At 38.3% G+C, this 20474-nt stretch overlaps 1 protein-coding gene and 1 pseudogene across 1 annotated transcript; one reads left to right on the forward strand and one right to left on the reverse strand.

Moving 5' to 3' along the window:
• The first annotated feature begins 3047 nt into the window (after positions 1-3047).
• Positions 3048-8633, forward strand: LOC130554987 (gastrula zinc finger protein XlCGF57.1-like; annotated as a pseudogene).
• Positions 8634-12533: 3900 nt separating this feature from the next.
• mrps14 (mitochondrial ribosomal protein S14) lies at positions 12534-14293 on the reverse strand. The gene is made up of 3 exons (XM_057334558.1): positions 14188-14293; positions 13506-13670; positions 12534-12962 (listed from the first exon to the last, which is right to left on the reverse strand). Exons 1-3 carry the CDS (start codon positions 14254-14256, stop codon positions 12780-12782), a joined length of 417 nt encoding a protein of 138 aa, XP_057190541.1. The 5' UTR covers positions 14257-14293; the 3' UTR covers positions 12534-12779.
• Positions 14294-20474: the final 6181 nt, after the last annotated feature.

A 20474-nucleotide genomic window follows, 5' to 3' on the forward strand; every position in this document is an offset into this window, starting at 1 on the left:
AATAAATAACCCCAGCTGAGCTACGTCGTTAATATCAGTACTCTCATCGAGTGCTATAGAGAAAGCAATGAATGACTTAACTTTGTCTTTCAGCTGACGGTTCAGGTCTCCTGCAAGGTCCTCAATTCTTTCAGCCACAGTATTTCTTGACAAGCTAATACTGGCAAATGCCTGTTTTTTCTCAGGACACACAAGCTCCGCCGCCTTTACCATACACTTCTTGACAAATTCTCCCTCTGAAAACGGCTTTGACGCCGCTGCGATTTCGTTAGCAATCAAATAGCTGGCCTTTACAGCTTCATCCGTCCCTGTTCTTTTTGTGAACATTGATTGCTTTTTTTTCAAAGCTAAAGCTAAATTATTTACTTTTTCTGTTCGGAGCTGTCCAGTGTATTTATCATATTTCTCTGCGTGTATCTCATAGTGCCGTTTAATATTGTACTCTTTTTGCACAGCCACGGCTTGTGAGCAGATTAAACATACCGGTCTGCCGTTGACCTCACAGAAGAAATACGTCTCCTTCCATTTCTCCTGAAACATCCGCCCTTCCAGATCAATTTTTCTTTTTTTGGACATTTTTAAAATCACGAATCCTTGCCGCGCAATTTAGCCGTATGTTTTCGAAATTTAGGCGCCGCTTTAGAATGCGCATGCTTGTTAGGGGTTCCGGCAGAAGCCCAATTAAATGATCAATGATAAAATAAAAAAGGAATAAAACCAAACATAATATGGCAGCGAAAAACTAGCCATAAACTTTATTTAATAAAAAGTAAAAAATAATAATAAACTTTTATTTCATATTTGTATTATTTTTCAAATCATCCCGTGGGCCGTATTAGACGTCTTATGGGGCCGTAATCGGCCCGGGGGCCGTACGTTTGACACCCCTGGTCTACGCCAAAAGCTGCGGGACAAGTAGCGTGCCAAACTTTTGGCGGAACAAGAATAATAAGAAGAATGTTCGAATAACAATAGTAATGCTTTTTCAAAGCATCACTAAATATCTGATTGTGATGTACAGTGCTGTGTTGAGTTTTATACTCCCTATACTGTGCTGTATACATATTTGAATAGAAAATTACTCCAATTATGCTTAAAATGTAATCTTTAATGCACAGATTAAATCACAAATTAATTTAATCCTCCATGTGAGGGATGATAATTGTTTAAATTAAATTTAAAAAAAGATTTTAACAACGTGACTGTTTGGTCGTTAGGACGTGCTCATCATGTCCCAGAAATGTTATTTGGTATGTCGCTGAGACGAATATGGTACGTTCCAGGTATGTCTTCAGGAGGTAATCACCATGTCCCAACAACGTCCAATGTTACGTCGTCAGGACGAATATGGGAATCACAAAGTTACGTCGCTGGAACGTTATTATGGTACGTCGTGGCAACGCATATGCTCCGGTCCAGGTACGTCGTCACAACGTAACTGTGTTAGCTGGGGGGCTTGTCAATATCACAATGTTGATAGATCAAATAAAAAAACTGTTCACAGGGCCAATTAAATTAAACAGCGCCAAACTGAATTTCAGCCAATCAAGCTGAAGAAGACCAAACTTTGCTGTAGGCAGATGGGCACTAAACAGAAACAATGCGTGAATCCCAGTTTTAATGTGTAGTGCTTTGCGAGTTTATGCCCGGTTTCACAGACAAGGCTTAAAGGGATAGTTCACCCAAAAAAGAAAGTTCTGTCATCATTTAATTACCCTCATGTCATTTCAAACCTGTATGACATTCTTTTTCCACAGAACACAAAAGAAGATATTTTGAAGAATGTTGATAACCGAACAGCGGTGGCACCCATTGACTTCTATTGTATGAACACAAAACCAATGCAAGTGAATGGGTGCCATCACTGTTCGGTCAACAACATTTTTCAAAATATCTTCTTTTGTGTACTACAGTAGAAAGAAAGACAAACAGGTTTGAAATGAAAAGAAGGTTTGTAAATATTGACAGATTTTTGGGTGACTAGTCCCAGACTAAAATGAATGTATGAGCTGTCTTAACTGAAAATACCTTGCAAAAACCATCTTAACATATATCAGTGCCATTGTTTTGTCACCCATACAACAACACTGAACACTCTACAAAAACTGTATCTTACATGTAACAAGAAGGGTTTATGTTCCCTTTCTTTGTGTTCCAATCGTTTAATCATTTCTTTATAGTACAGCTGTTTTCCTTTCTAAAACACTTACTGTAAGTGCTCAACCCATTGGGGAAGAAGGGACAAACACGACTCTTGGGTTTTAAGTAAACCTACAGTATATGGTTATTTCAGAATAAAATGTTTGGCTGTTTCAATATGTATAAATCCAAACACAATCCATACACTAAACTTAAATCACGTAACTTTTTTTATTCATACATGTTAACTGAATGTGATGTTGAAGATTAAATAATTGTTAACAATGATAACTACTTCATTTTATGATAATAATAATATATTTTATTAAGTTAATTGTTTTACAAAAATGTCAATACTTAACATCTACGGACATAACAAATGAAATACTCTGATATCTGAATTTTAAAATTATTTATGCTTTAAACACAGCATACAGTTATTCTGAGTCAGATGAGAAAAATCCTCCTATCACTTCTAGACACTAGACAGTAATCCAGTACAGTACAGTACAGTCTCTCTGTCTCAACCATTCACTTGCTGCTATTAGCAAAACATTTTCTATCTGACTACATTTATAGATGTGTAAGTTAAGATGATAAAAGCTTATTATTTTTGCCAGAATGCCTGAATACTTTCTGTATTGCCCATTACCCACTGTGTGAATGCAGCGTCCATTAACACTGATAAAGTACCTTGTGAATAGTTGTTGTTTTTCATCTTTAATCATTCATTAAATTCACATGTCTTTTAATATGGAAAGAGTTTCACAACAAACATTCTTGACGTCCATTATTGTTTTATTTCATAACAATGGAGTCTAGGTATTTACAATGTGCAAAATATTTAATCAGCAATGTTGAAAAATAAAATGTTAGGCTTACTTAAATGGACAATAAGGCAACAATTTTTGACTCAATTTTTAATTTAGCGTGCTTTATTGGCATGACAAAAATTATACATTTGTATTGCCAAATAATTTGCAGTGGGGCTGCATACAGATTATGTACAAAAAAAGAAAGTATGATATAGTAGGCCTAGTTAGTGCAAACTTTTAAAAAAAGTTAATGAGATGGCATGATATCACTGTATTTACATTGTTTGCTCTTCTGTTGTTGCAGGCAGATAAAATGATCACAGAAAATTATTTTCATGACCTTATTATTTAAAAATTGACAAATGTAGTCCTCACCATAGATATAAAAACTAGATGCCGCATCTGTTTCTATGGGCCGCTGTACGTAGGGGCATAGCAAGCTTTTCAAAAGTGCGGGGGATGGACGTGGTTTGTTTGTTAACAATAAAAACGATGAATACAATGACAGAAGGGTACAAAGGGTAGCCTATAACATACAAGATATAAAAAGCTTCCCATTTAAATGAGTGATACTATAAAAGTATAAAAACACACTCGGTGGTAAGCTACAAAATGCCACATACATAACCGAATTTAGCTATAGCTGCTGAACAATATCCCAATTAGCAATAGTCTAGAAAACGAAATATAATACAGAAAACACTCGACATGTCAACAAAACATAAACAGAACATCTTCCCAAACACATATCAAGCTTATTTAAAAACCTCGAAAGCATAAATACTCATTCAAAGTACCTGGAAAAGGGAGATGTAAATCATAAGTTCCCGCCTCCTCAGCACAAGCTGACCGATAAATCTAACACACCAAGAAAGGCGGGACTTAAGGCAGAACAGCCAATCATCAGCCGGTCACACTCAAAGCCGGTGTCATGTTTGAGAGGGAGGGGAAAGGAGGCAGCCGCAGCGAGCGCAGACACAGAGCGGCCAGAGAAACGGAGGAGCGACTGCTGTAAGGCGTTTGTGCAAAACTGCGGAAAAACTGCAGAAAAAGTGCGGGTGTTGAACCCTCTCACCGGGAAAAGTGTGGGTGTTTATCCCCCACGGGTGCTACTCCCCTGGCTGTACAAGTAGGTCGTCCGTCATATTGGAATGGTGCGAGCAGGTCCTTTAACACTCAAGAGCAAGCTAACTGTGTTTGATTATGAAAACATATTTATTGGTGCGTAAACTCAAACATCATATCTGCTAAACTATCACGTGAAAACAACGAAAGTTTTTTCAAATTTTCGGGAATTTAAATCCCCGTGGTTTTCACAGCCTTGGCTGCGCAGTGTTCCGCAGAGGCATTCTAGCAAACTGCGAGTGACGTCAGTGGACCGTTCCAAGATGGCGGACACGTCTACGTGCTTGGATGCTGCCATTCCCTAGCCCCGCCCCCGGGGTAAAGCCAATACGATTGTAAATCCCGATCCAGCTAGTGAAGATACAACAAGAGATTGCTGTTTAAAAGAGAAGGAGACGGACTGATTTAAATTGTCAGGACAAACATAATACTAGACACGGACAACGAGCCTGTGAGAACTGCTGGATAACAAGACCTTCTTTTAAACAGGTTTGTGCACTGTATGCATGTTATGAATGTGTTATTATGACGTGCTCTGAATGTTTCTCTGTCTAAGTTACTTCGGAAATGGGCCATTTACTCGCAATAAAATTAACTGCGTTTTACCTACACACAAACAACGAAAACCCATTACCTGTATAGATTTCCATAAACTCCAAACCTGTATAAATGTCTTTGATACCAAGCTTAAACCCTTCATAGTGTTATGTACATATGGTTGGACTTGTGTAGATTAACTTTGTTGGGACAACAAGCAAAGAAGGGGTTGTAAAGAAAAAGATTGCACATTTTTAAGGGATAGTTCACCCAAAAATGAAAATTCTTTCATCATTTACTTGTTCCAAACCTATATAAATTACTTTGTTCTGCTGAACACAAAAGAAGATTTTAGAAGTAAAGTTTACAAGTTTCAGTTCTGGGGCACCATTGACTACCATAGTAGAAACATTATTGTATATATTGTTTTTATATATTTTGTTTTATTAATATAAAAAAATGTAATGATTTTGTCAGATCTCTTTCTCCAAACCACATAGAGATTGGAATACAGAAATAATTCCTGTTATTCTACAAGTGAAGGAGCCACTTTAACATGACTGATACAGACACATCTGGAATGATAAATGAAGATACTGAGGAACACAGAGGTTGGTGTTTGTTCTCTAATCTTCATTAATGATTTGTAAGAAACATTAAAGTAATATCACTACAATTTTATGAAGATTTTATGCTCTTAAAATGAGAATGACAGAAAAAAAACTAACCAGTCGCAAAAATATATATGTTTCATTTTAGACCTATTGGAACTGGAAGAAACATCAGGATCATCACGGAAGCAAAAAAACGAAGCAAGCAAATGTTTTACTTCCTCTCGTTGTGGAAAAGGATTAGACAGCAAAGGACACCTCGCTGTGCAGTGTGGAAAGAGTTTCATACAGAAAGGCAATCTGGAGAATCACATGAGAGTTCACACTGGAGAGCGGCCGTACACATGTGTTCAATGTGGAAAGGGTTTCATACTGAAACAAAGTCTCACAGGGCACATGAGAATTCACACCGGAGAGCGTCCACACACATGTCCTCAGTGTGGAAAGAGTTTCATACAGAAAGGCAATCTGGATTATCACATGAAAGTTCACACTGGAGAGAGCCCGTACACATGTGTTCAATGTGGAAAGGGTTTCATACTGAAACAAAGTCTTACAAAGCACATGAGAATTCACACCGGAGAGCATCCACACACTTGTCCTCAGTGTGGAAAGAGTTTCATACAGAAAGGCAATCTGGATTATCACATGAGAGTTCACACTGGAGAGCGGCCGTACACATGTGTTCAATGTGGAAAGGGTTTCATACAGAAACAAAGTCTCACAGGGCACATGAGAATTCACACCGGAGAGCGTCCACACACATGTCCTCAGTGTGGAAAGAGTTTCATACAGAAAGGCATTCTAGAGAATCACTTGAGAGTTCACACTGGAGAGCGGCCGTACACATGTGTTCAGTGTGGAAAGGGTTTCATACTGAAACAAAGTCTTACAAAGCACATGAGAATTCACACCGGAGAGCGCCCACACACTTGTCCTCAGTGTGGAAAGAGTTACAAGAGCAAAACTGGTCTTGCAGCCCACATGATAATTCACACAGGACAAAGCCCATACGCTTGTGTTCAGTGTGGAAAGGGTTTCGTACAGAAATGCAATCTGGATTATCATATGAGAGTTCACACCGGAGAGCGGCCGTACACTTGTGTTCAGTGTGGAAAGGGTTTTGGACAGAAATGCAATCTGGAGAATCACATGAGAATTCACACTGGAGAGCAGCCGTACACATGTATTGAGTGTGGAAAGGGTTTCGGACAGAAACAAAGTCTTACAAAGCACATGAGAGTTCACACTGGAGAGCAGCCGTACACATGTATTGAGTGTGGAAAGAGTTTCAGAGAGAAGAAATCTCATAAAATGCACATGAGAATTCACACCGGAGAACGCCCGTACACTTGCCCTCAGTGTGGAAAGAGTTTCATACAGAAACAAACTCTTACAAAGCACATGAGAATTCACACTGGAGAGCAGCCGTACATATGTATTGAGTGTGGAAAGAGTTTCAGAGAGAAGAAATCTCATAAACTGCACATGAGAATTCACACAGGAGAGCGTCCACACACATGTGTTGAGTGTGGAAAGAGTTACAAGAGCAAAACTGGTTTTACAGCCCACATGATAATTCACACAATACAAAGCCCATACTCTTGTGTTCAATGTGCAAAGAGTTTCATACAGAAAGGAAATCTGGATTATCACATGAGAGTTCACTCTGGAGAGCGGCCGTACACATGTGTTCAGTGTGGAAAGAGTTTCATACAGAAATGCAATCTGGAAAATCACATGAGAGGTCACACTGGAGAGCGGCCGTACACATGCAGTGAGTGTGGAAAGAGCTTCATACAGAAAGGCAATCTGGATTATCACATGAGAGGTCACACTGGAGAGCGCCCGTACACATGTGTTCAGTGTGGAAAGGGTTTCATACAGAAAGGCAATCTTAAGGCCCACATGAGGATTCACGCTGAAAAAAGCCCACACACGTGTTGAGTGTGGAAAGAATTTCACAACCAAGGGAAGCCTTAAAATTCACATGAGACTTCATCCTAGAGAAAGCCCAGATAGCAAGAGAGCAGATGAAAACCATTGAATCAATGTTAAAAAAATTGTTAATTTGTCAATGTCAGTGGCATTGAAAAAATATCTCCTTTGCATCGGTAATTAATGTTGAAATTTCAACTATGCAGCGGTATTGTGATCAGTGTTTTCTTTAGTTGGGCTCTTGACTCTTTCATTGATTATTATCATCAATAAAAACACTATTGCAGTGGTACAGAAAGAGGTGTTAAATTGGAGTGATTTGCTTTGGTGTCAAACATTACTATGCCTTATTCCCTAGTACAGCTGTGACAGTACAGGCCCAGCTAACACCGTACGTTCTGACAACGTCACCAGTTCATCTTCATTTGGTCACCGTGACATTACTTTGTGACAACGTTCTGAGGACGATCCATTGGCAACGTTCCATTTTTTTAGAATTTTTGCTTACGTTCCAGAAACGTCCTAGCCACGTACTCAAATAACGTCGTGAATTAATCCCATAGAGAACCTTGTAGCGACGTGATGTACTGGTCTTCAGAAAATCTGGACACTGGTCATTTTTGCTTAAGTTCCAGAAACGTCTGAGCCGTTGAGAATGTTTTAGCGACGGCATGTACTCGTCTTCAGATGACCTCGACACTGGTCATTTGATTAATGAATCTGGTCATTTCTGTGTATTATGTTATTGTATGGAAAATGTATGATCAGTGTAAAATCTGTTAAAATGTCAAGACGAATGCTATTAATCTGACTTCTGACAGCTATTAAACTGGAGTTTAATTCGATACCACAATTACAACTATTTATTTTGTGCGCACGCCTCTGACATGTGCCTGCGCGTCTCCAGCACGCTTCTTTGTTTTGCAAAAAGCCGAGCGCTCTCATCATTTAAACGTTAACGGTCATTTCTTTTTACCTCACTGCCTGATTTTACTTAAGCGGTTTATTAATATTCATTCTTTACTTTATACCTTACAGGTGTGAGAGTAAACACATATTTTAGTGATTTTCGATCGATTTGGCTGGTTTAAATGAACGGACCCTGGTGTTTGTGAGTGTGACTAAAGAAGGTTTTGATTGTTGTTTCAATGTTTCCTTTAAACGGACAACCTGCTAAACTTATGTGGTAAAACAAGAATATAATGTTAAGCCTAAACACAATGTTTATTCATCTCTGTCAATAAATATCTGCTTTAAATCCTCTATATTGTGTTGAAGTCTTTGATTGTTTATGTCATGTACTACAGTATAAATAAACTAGATAGTACATTTTCTAAAGAAACTGTGAGTCATGCTTTCGTGGCAAACTGCGGAACTAGGCACTAGGGTGATGACACTTTAAGTACTAATGAATCTAACCAACCCCCATGAATCTAAGATGTTCTGATACAGAGTTATAGGTCTTGCTAAACGGTTGCTAGGCTAATGTGTTTGGTTGCTATGGGCGTGGCTTGGCATCTGCACTTGATAATACTCTAAGCTATGAGTGAAACAAACAACCCCGTGTCTCTACGATGTTCTGGTGCAGAGATATAGGTGTTGCTAAACAGTTGCTAGGCTAACCTGTTTGGTTGCTATGGGCGTGGCTTGGCATCTGCACTTGATAGTACTATGAGTGAAAACCTATGAGTGAAACGAATCAACCCCTGTGTCTCTATGGTGTTCTGATGCACAGATATAGGCGTTGCTAAATGGTTGCTAGGTTAACCTGTTTGGTTGCTATGGGCGTGGCTTGGCATCTGCAATTGATAATACTCTAACCTATGAGTGAAATGATCCAACCCGCGTGTCTCTACGATGTTCCTATGCAGAGATATAGGTTTTGCTAAATGGTTGCTAGGCTAACCTGTTTGGTTGCTATGGGCGTGGCTTAGCATCTGCCAATAGATGATGCTCTAAGCTATGAGTGTAACGAACCAACCCCCGTGTCTCTACGATGTTCCGATGGAGAGATATAGGTATTGCTAAATGGTTGCTAGGCTGACATGTTTTGTTGCTATGGGCGTGGCATCGAAGCTTCATGATGATTCTGGGACACTGAATGGTTGCCTGAGTAAAACAAGCCCACCCCCTTGTCTCTACGACACTGTGTTGCAAAGATATCCACCTGGACTTTTTATAATGAGAGTCTATGGGATCGGTTGCAAGGTTGCTGTAAATGGTTGCTATGGGCGTGGCTTAATAACTTCATAATAATCATGTGCCACTGATTGGTAGCCTGAGCAAAATGAGCCCACCCCCTTGTCTCTAAGTGGTTGTACTGCGAAGATATTCAACACGGGACGGTTTTACACCTTATATGGGCATGCTTCCTGTCAATAGGAAATTTTGGGTGGCTCTTACACCCCAGGGGTACAACTTACACCCCAATGTAATGCATGTTCTTATAGAGCCTGATAGCCTCTTCAAATGTGGTAACCCGCACGTTTCTACAAAATCCTTGCTCTGAGCTACGACCCATCAAAGTTTGGCGCAATGTTAAGTCAATGGGCTTTTTCGGGTGTTTTTTCGCCCCCCTCACCCGATCGCTTCCAAAAGTCATGGTACACCATTTCTCAATGTGCCGTTCGATTTGATGTATACATTCATGGGTCTAATGCGAAAAAAAAATCGGTATCTAGGTTTTGAATGGGAGTCAATGGGCCATTATAATTATACGGGACATTTTGGGTGGCTCTTACACCCCAGGGGTGCAACTTACACCCCATTGTGAGTGATGTTCTTACAGAGCCTGATAGCCTCTTGAACTGGTGTATCATTCAAATGTTTCTACGATGTCCTCGGTCGGAGCTACGACCCCTCAAAGTTGGGCGCAATGTTAAGTCTATGGGATTTTTCGGGTGGTTTTTCACCCCCCTATCGCACTATACTTTGTTATAGTGTATTGTAAAATGTACACTTGTGATACTATTTTAGTCATTCGGGATGTTTTAGGATTTGTGCACCTCACATAAAGACCCTGAAAAGGTAATACTGTTGTGTTGTAACAAAATAAAATAGAAAACTGCAGCTTATAAAAAAAACTTCTATTTACTGATACACGTGTGTGACTTTACAACAACAAACGCCACTTTCACAGGCGCTCAGTTGACTTTAAAGTGATGGTTCACCCACCTCTTGTCATTTTAAACCTGTATGCCCTTCTTTCTGTGGAAGAACAAAAAAGAAGATATTTTGAAGAATGTTTGTAACAGAACAACGTTGGCTGATATTGTATGGGTACACAAAAAGTGCAAGTCAATGGGGACCAATGGTTTTCTTAAAATACCTTCTGTATTCTGCTGAAGAAAGTAAGTCATCCAGGTTTGAAATGTCATGAGGGTGAGTAAATGAAGACAAAATTTTCGTTTTGGGGTAAACTAATAACATGGTAGTAGTCAGTCATCCATGGAACAGCAGAGCGGTCAGAGTGGTGTGTTCTGCAGGCCAACATCTGTCCAGGCCTCTTGATGTCTTCAGCTGGGTCTCACAGAAGACCTGCAATAAAGACCATACAATTTATACCCATTACAAATCCATTATTTACAAAACTGTAACAACGCAACAATTCTCTGTGACAACCACATGAAGAGAAAATCTATTCAGTGTGTACGGAACCAAACTGAACAACTAGCTGTTGTTGATGACATCACCGTAATCACATGGAACAATAATTTAGGGGATTCATTCCTGCATTTTGAAGAAATAGTTAGCCCCAAAATGAAACTTTTGCCAGCATTTGCTCACCCTCCAGTTGTTACAAACCTGTATACATTTCTTTGTGTGGAACACAAATAATATTTTAATGAAAGTCTGTAACTAAGCCGTTTTGGGTCACCACTGACTAGTAGTCTTTTATCCTATGGGAGTCAAGTGACCCAAAATGACTTGGAAACAAACTTTTATTATAGACAGGGTTTCTGCTAGTTTCACAAAGTCAAATTTAAGACCTTTTTAAAACCATTATGAATTAAATTTAAGACCTGCATCACGACAAAAAACGCACACCCAACATTCCCAGGTTAATTTCTTTCTTGCATACATAGCAGAAGGTTGGTTACAATTTATTTTACAATGCCCTTGTTACACGTTACATGTATTTACTATAAATTATGCATAATTACATGTAACTAACCCTAATCTTAAAGTAAGTACATGTAGTTAATTTTTATTACTCAGTACTTAAATGTATAATTACACTGTAACAGGGGCACTAAAATAAAGTGTAACCAAAAATTCTTGATTCAGAGAACCTTGTTTTTAAAACATTATTTATCTTCCAAGTAAATTCATCTATGCATTAATTTAAGACAGACAATATGTATAACTAATTGGCATGGCACAAATGTGCAGTGAGAGTAAATATCTGTATTAGACGGACAGATCTTTAGGGATCAGATTGACAGCTATAGCCTAAGGTTTAAGTAGCTTCACCTTTTACACATACGCACACGGATCTTTCTTTTCAAATGTTTAAATGTAAATGTATTATGATTGATAAGTGCATCAAAAGTAGCGAAATAAAGTTTTGACGTGCACTCGCTCATAGAATTATTATGGATTACAGTGCAGACGTGATCATATTGCGCGTCGACCCGAGTCCAAGAAACGACGTCATCGCAGCCGCCATCTTGTATGCTACGGAAGCTGTGACGGCCGCTGTTTAGTATAAGAGTAGTTGATAAAGTTTGTACTGCTGTTCGTTACCTGTTCTATTTGCCATTTGTTATTATTTCATCACTGACTGTTTACTGTTCTTTAATAATTGCTTGATAACTTTTTACTTACATTACTGAGCTGAAGCGGTGCCTTAAGTTTCAGGTACAAACAAAAAACCTGGAAACAGAGACATCGCTACAATCTGTGTGCTCATTTAGATTACTTAAGGGGTGTTCGATTCTGGGTTCTTTTGAAGTCGACTCTGATTCCCGACTCCCACTGTTAGAGTCAACTACATTTAACATACATCAAAACAGGGACAGGAACACAAATATCAAAAAACTGAATGCTCTGGTAGGCAACTATTTTCCAAAGGTGCTCGCAAACACATGCATTCTTAAGTTTACATAAACTTCTATGTACAATTTTACTCTGACAATTAATGATAATTCTGACATCCACTGGTAACCAGAAAAATCCTGTAGGTCGCACACAGGTCTTTGGTTTTTAAGCATTTTTTTGCATATTTGACCTCTGTCCAACAGTGACTTTATGATGTTGAGATCCATCTTTTTACATTGAGGACCAGTGACAGACTTACACACAATTATTACAAAAGATACAAACATTGTAATACTCAAAAAGTCAACACAACACATTAAGAGACAGATGGAAGAAGTTGCATAATTTATTGTATGTACAATAACATAACACATGTGCTATTAGATGAATAAAAAAAACTTGCCAATGTGCATTTACTCTATTAAAAAAAAAAAGTGACACCCAAGCAGTGCTAGGTGGTTTTCCAGCTCTGTGGTATGGAACTCAATATTCTACATTAGGATGTATTCCTTTTTAAAAGTATAACAAGCTGCAGTTCATTCTGAGGTTATCCATTCACTACTTGTTTTGGTGATTACCACATCGATCGCTGTACCCCAGACATCTGGTTGTGGTCTGCTAAATGCCGAAAAACAATGCGGCTAAGACGCCACCTGCGTTTCACCCCACGTGGACGTGATGTCATCACACACCTGTTGCGTATGCGCACTGGGCAACTGTCTCGAGGCAATGCAGCTATTTCTTTGTCAGCTATCTCCTACGGAAACAAAAAAAGAGACGAGGCATATGAGAACACCATTATTTACAAGAGAGCAACATCCTTTGCACAGTAGCTTTACTGTAATTTCAAGCATATACAGCTTGTAAATAATGGTGCGAGACTACAATTCTCATGGACAAAAATGCTATGAAAGACACACACAGAAAAATCTTTGCACTTTAACGTAACATTTAGTTAGGTCTAGTTTAAATGAGTTTGAACTTAAAAAGTTCACTTTAAAAAACAAATACCTTCATTATATTATTATATATATTATTATTATTATTAAGTAAACATCGTTGTTATAAAATGTAGTCTGTTAATCAATAGTTCAGCCAACAACCAAGAATAAAATAAAAGTTTTAAAAACAATAGTTATACAACAGTTTAGTTTGTGACCAAGACGGCAAACTAACAAACCAACATCATAAAGTACCAAAAACAAAAGTGGGTAAGAGATTATATAAAAAGGCAAAAAGTCAGCAATATCTCAAGCTAAATGGTAGATAATAGATGAAGTCTGCAAATCTTTGAACATACCTGCAGCTCTTTTGGCAAAAGAGTATTTTTCCTAATGGCATTTATACGAAGTCTTGTATCTGCATATTCATATGCCATTTGTCTCCTTTTCACATCCCGTAACATCCTCCAGTCAACATAATAACTCCTGAACTGTTCCACCATTCCCAGTGAACTTCTGCAGGCCTGAAAACAACAGATAAAAGATGTAAATGCGTACAGGTCAGTTACAGCCCCTATAAAAATGAATAATGGTTTTAACACTATAGTTTTGCAACAAAGCCCACAGTAACAACAAATTTACCATGGTCCCGCTACAGTAACCATAGATCAACCATACTGTTTAAAATAAAACTATGGTAATGTACTAATGGTAATCAAACTCCGAAAAACAGGCTTAACGTTACTTTAACAAACCATGGTTAACTTCCGGCAGTACAAATACTGATTTAACTTTCTATTAAAATAAAAACTTTCTATCTAAAGTAAAAATAAAAACTACAAATTTAACGTGCAGCAATATGTTTTCATTAGTCATGAACTTCAAATGTCACTGGTTCCTCTACGTGTAACATAGTAACGTTCGAGTCACCGAGCCTCGCAGGCTCCGCATCAACAAACAAAGGAACCTACACCATTCACACACAAAATACGAATAAATCACTTTACAAATCCTGACAGAATCGGGTCAACTTGATTCTACCTGTCTACAAAACGGCAAGGACGACTGCAGAAATCCCATCCCTGTGCTGAGCACCTTCAATGCTGCCATGTTTACTCGCCACTAACCTTGATGGGAGTAAGCAGGGTGAGAAATGAATTCAGTAGACCATTACTGCCACCTACTGGTTTGGCGCCACATGTGAGGGGAAAATATATTTCCTGAACAGTAAATAACGAGACGTTGTCTAGTTAGAGAATATTAGAGCGGTGTATCACTTTACCAACAAACCATTAACATATCACACAAGTATAACGAGAGGCAACATCGTTAAAATAATTGTATGCAATTGCGGTGTACAGCCAGAAGGCAGCAGAATGCAGCTACCAGTTCAACAAAATTCAACAAAACTGGATCGGTAAGCAGTGTTATCTTATCCGCCTGTGTTTTAACATTCAAATGCGGTCAGTAGCCTACATTTTAAAAAAGAACCTAAATGTTCGAAATTTCACACATTTTTAATCTGTATGCAAGACTAAAGAAAGCCCAATTTGTTTTCTTAGCCAGATCTGACGGTTTCCTGACATAATTCTTATAGCCTAATACCTAACCTATAGTATCGATAATTATATTTTTTCGTGATGGTGGCACAACCATAAAGGTCAACAGCATATCACTAAAATAAATGTTGTTGTGGTTGTACATAATGCATTAGGTAAGGCCAACATAAGACACTAAATTGTGAGGTGACCTTTAGACTGCACCTGACCTGCACCTTAAGTTAGTCAAAATACAAAAAACCCAGTTCTTTCAGACAGATAGCAAATTGTAATACTGATTAGCTGGTCCTATTTGGACAGCAAGTTTATTGAGTACAAATATAAATAAAAAGTAGAGATGATTTAAACTTTGATAAAAGCTTTATATTGGCAGTTGATTTTGTCCCAAACTATTTACAGTACATTCCAGGTGTATATTTGATCAATACACGTTTTTCCAGAGAATCTAGCCCATTATTCTTGTGTAGCTAGCCAATTGAGATCTTTTTTTTTGTAGCATAACATATAATACAGTGACTTGCATTGCCATCCGCTTACCACAGGACAAATCCCTTTGATTTAAGTAATGCAACAATGTAAAACAAATAGCAGACAACAACAAAAATAACAACCAAAACAAACAGCTCTTTATGTGCTTCTCTGCATGACATTGGTTAGAGTTCAACCCCAAGGCATTAGGAAAAAAAAACGGTTCTAGTAAAATCCTGTAGAATTTCCCATGCAATCAGTCTTTGTTAAAATATACTAAAAGATGTGTTCTCAGAATAAATACTAACATATGTCAAATTGCTCAACTTTACAAACAATATCCATTGTGTAAGTTTGAGTGGAATACAGACAGATCTGTATGTATCAGGAAGCTCAACACATTTTTATGACATATAGGGACACTTAACAGTAAATAAGAGTTTTAAAATGACCGTAAGCTCTATGTGCAGAAATGGAACATTTAGTTCTGAACTCATTTAAGTTAAGTTTTCCATTCCTAAATATTTTTATCTGTGACTGTAGATGTTTGTAAAACTATAGGCTATTTTTAAAGGGATAGTTCACCCAAAAATACAGATTCTGTCATCATTTACTCACCTTCGAGTTGTTACAAATGTGTATGAATTTCTTTGTTCTGATGAACACAGAAAGATATTTGGAAGAATGCTTGTAACCAAACCATAGTAGGGAAAATTACTGTTTGTACATACACTGCCCGTCCCAAAAAAAGTCACACACTCTAATATTTCGTTGGACCGCCTTTAGCTTTGATTACGGCATGCATTCGCTGTGGCATCTTTTCGATAAGCTTCTGCAATGTCCAGAATGTCCATTTTTCCCATCCAGAGTTGGATTAATTTTTCGCCAAGATCTTGTATTGATGATGGGAGAATCGGACCGCTGCGCAAAGTCTTCTCCAGCACATCCCAAAGACTCTCAATGGGGTTAAGGTCTGGAATCTGTGGTGGCCAATCCATGTGTGAAAATGATGTCTCCTGCTCCTAAACCATTCATCATGCCTGATGAATCCTGGCATTGTCATCTTGGAATATGCCCGTGCCATCAGGGAAGCAAAAACGAATTAATGGAATAACCTGGTCAGTCAGTATATTCATGTAGTCAGCTGACCTCAGTCTTTGGGCATGTAACGTTGCTGAACCTTCAATCCAACGGGAGGCTATTTGCTTAGTTAAATCCAGGAGGTGACTTTTTTTGGACGGGCAGTGTATATTTATACAACGGGGCTGTTGAATGCTTCAATCTGATTGGTTGACAAACGTTCTATGGGTATACATTAACTTTCAGTAAATGCAAGCCTATGAAGGTGTTCTAGGTCTGCCAACCACATTACAGTTCCATATCACTTCACCAAGTTTAAATAACAGAAAGTTTATAGTGTAGCCTACAGTCCATCACAGCACACAGCACCCTGCTCTAGATCTGACCATGCAGTTTCGTTTAAAAAAACAAAGCGTTTCAAAACCAATATAGAAATACAGTACATATACTGAAATTGAATAAATAAAATAACTAAATAGAAAAACAAAATGAATTAATAAACACTGATAGCCTACTGGTTCGATTTCCTCTTCATGCTGCTTATAACTGATAACAAATAGCCTATATTTTGATAGACCTACTCTTTGAATGAATGAATAATATTATTATCACATCAAAGGGCTAAGAAAATCAATTTGGACCCCACTCACCCAGCTCACTCCCTCTTCGAACTGTTGCCATCTGGCCGGCGCTACAGAGCACTGACCACCAGAACAGCCAGACACAAGAACAGTTTTTCCCGCAGGCTATACTCAGCCTGAACAATTAAAAGCTCTTACTACACACTGTCCATCACATTGCACATAGCATCTGGAAACTGTACATTGTAAGAAACAATAGGTTAAACCTGTAAATAACACATCTGTACACTCTTTATCTATATTTTTTCACTTTTTGTATATAGTGCATTATTGTTTTTATTTAATTTCTAATTTTTTCTATCTTAATGCAGGGTTTTTCCTGGCTCAAAATGAGGCTGAGGTGGTGCCATCCTGATCTTGTACACACACACGTAGGCCTGCCGTACCTTTAAGTGGCTTAACCAAAGTGACTTTGAGTTTGACATATTAAAAGTTCAAATAAAATTAGATAAAAATGACAATTATTAAGTTATATAAAACATTACTTTTATTCAACCAAACAGAAATGTTTTTTTTAATCAAATAAAGCTTTTTTATCATTTCAACTAACTTTTCAGCCCACAATAGCCAACTGAATTAACCAGTCTTTCTAAATGAGCAAAGCTCATTCACATCTTGCATTATCTGTGGTTCACTTCAAATGATTAGATGATCTCTTATAATTCGTTAGTGACTGAAAAGTTCAATAGTTTAAATGAATCGGTTCAAATGAGTCATTCGTGTGCGAGTCGTTCTGAACGCAATGTGCGTTCATACTGGCGAACTCGCTGTGTACAGTATACGCTAATTCAACGATCCAACTGCACAGCTGAAGACATTACAATGATGTACGTCATGTTAATTTAATAAATTCAAGAAATTAAACGTACATGGATGCAAAACAAACAGCCGTGAAACACAGGCTGGCTCTTGTTCTGCAACTATTTTTAGCGCCTCAGTGTGCTGATAACGAAACAGCGCCTCCACTGTGGTGTATGTCGCAACTGCAGTTACAAATGACAGTCTGTTCAATGCACGCAGCATTTCTTGTGAAGACTCATAACATAATTTTGGCAAGAGCCTGAGGCGGCACGACATTTGACGGAGGCGGCCGCCTCCAATTTCTCTATGCAGGAAAAACCCTCCTTAATGTATATTTGCACTATGTTTGCACCATGTTTACACTTCTTCTGCACTAAGCTCCTGTCGCCAAGTCAAATTCCTTGTGTGTGTAAACATACTTGGCAATAAAGCTCCTTCTTCTGATTCTGACATCATGGCTTTTCTGTCACATTACTGCAAACATGCAGGTGTGCATTTTGATGCAGTTTGATGAGAACAGAACCGTGAATGAAATGTGTGAAACCAAACTTGTTTGTTGTATAATTATTACGACATTGTAAACTAAAAAAGGCTATTTAAAGTTGTGTGAATTATCTTAAGACCGAAAATCATAAACTTTTATGTTTGAAAACAGATTTGGTCTTTATTTTCTTTAGACCTTGCTTTAAAGAAATCAAGGGCTTACATCAGTTTAGCAGTTTTTCTATTAGATTTTCATGAGCTACTTGGGTGGCCAGTTCATTCTAACTTCACTATATTAGGCCTTGAAAAGTCTGCTGCAAAAGTCAAATGAATTAATTCAGCATAAGTTGATTTAGAGATTTTCAGAAGATTCCCACACATTTCCATTGAACACTTGAGATTCAAACGTTCCACACGTGTGGAGATGCTCTGAACTCTTTGCCATCTGTTTTAACAGGTGATTTGCATACGTAACCTCAAGATTGTTTGGTTTTCATGGTTTAGCGATGTGAAACAGTGACTTATGGAAGGTTATAAGCAACAGGGCAATCATTCAGAAGCGCTCACAAGATGCTGTCTTGTGCATGTTTATGTGTCTTTGTGAAGATATGAAGAATAGCGTGAAACCCGCATCACTTTCCTTAAACCTCATTAGAGCTGTTTAGACTGGAATTTCACTTCACATTTATGAAATCTGAAATCAGCCTCAGAAATCTGTTGTTGAGCCCTACTTGACTTTTTACGTTGGTCACATTTCCATTTGGTCTGTTTTATTTACAGGCAGCCATCCCGCTCTGAGCTAAACTCCTTTCGTGACTACAGGTCAAGGTCTTCGAGAATTTTGGAATGTGTTGCGTTGATCCCTCAAGACCGTGTCAATCAAATAACCGAGGACCAATGACACCCCCTCACCACCACCACAAGGTATTTTGTCGGATGTCCCTGTTTGCCTGTCACGCTTTGGGTCAGCGCCTTTTTTATCAACTTTCACACTCCTGTTCTGTTCACCAGATGCCTAGACTCATCGGTAGACAAAGAGAACATCAATAAAGAAACAGTTACTCCCAGCAGTGTCACTTTTATTGAAAGTTTGCTGATCTCGGTGCTTCCGCCCGTCTTGTATTTGATCAATGTTTTGTCTCCCGCTGTACGTCTGTACTTCACATTAGATTAAGAAATAGAGACATCGGAGGGAACGGAGCCCTCACGGCCAAGCATCGCAATCCGAGCGATCCCGCTTTCCAAACATAACTGTTAATCCCATCAAGCGCAGCATGAGGACGTTTATGACGAGTTCCAAGACGAAAAATAAAACAATAACAGGGACATTAAATCTTTTTAGACTTTTTTCTGCAGTGCCATCTGTGAATTCATTTAGAGGACCACCAGGGTTAACAGGAAATGTGTTCTCAGGGCACCCTCTGCCCTTTTCCATTCAACCGGGCGGAACAGAATATTCTAGAGCGGTTTCAGAAACGGTCTGCAGGTAGACATAAAATAGACGTGAATGTTAGCACGTGTTGCTGTCTCGTTTTACCATTCCACAAAGATGGTAAAGCTTAATCTAATGACGTCTGAAGAAAGCTGCCATTAGATGATGGATTGCTTTATTTTCCAATGACACAATCTATTATTTTCAACTGTACATTATTGGGATGTTGAATACTGGACAGCCGAAGTATAGTGTTTCTGCACCCACCTGAGTGGGAGGGTGGGGAATATCTAATTTAACACGCTGGTAAAGTACTTTAGTTTGATTAGATATTATAATCCTATTTTGGAAACATTTCAAACATTATCTCATATGCTACCAATGGTCCGAAAGTAATAATTTGCTTTCAAATAAACTTAATATACATCAAAATATTTGTTCCTTCGAATGCCAGTGGAGAAGTTTAGCAGAATATCTGAGCTGCTTTCGTCCATACGAGGAAAGTGGATTGGGACCAGTAACTGTCAAGCTCCATAAAGTACAAAAAATTGGCCTGAAGCATCATAAAAGTGATCCGAGAACTTGGTGCAATACTCCAAGTCTTCTAAAGACACACGATAGGTCTGATTGAGGAACCTAATGGAAATTGAAGTCATTATTTACTGAAAATCTTGAAAATCCAGCTTGACAGCAGTGGTCAGCATAAAGTGGTCACCTGCTAAAGACATAAATCAATGAGTGGATGATGGCATTTTTTTTATTTTTGTTCAAATTATTCCTGTAATGTTAAAGCGAGAAACACGTGCTATGCAGAGAGTTAAACTAAATGATGTACTGTATGACTTACTCTCATCTGCAGAACAC

This window comes from Triplophysa rosa, linkage group LG5, assembly GCF_024868665.1.
Source record: "Triplophysa rosa linkage group LG5, Trosa_1v2, whole genome shotgun sequence".
NCBI lineage: Eukaryota > Metazoa > Chordata > Actinopteri > Cypriniformes > Nemacheilidae > Triplophysa > Triplophysa rosa.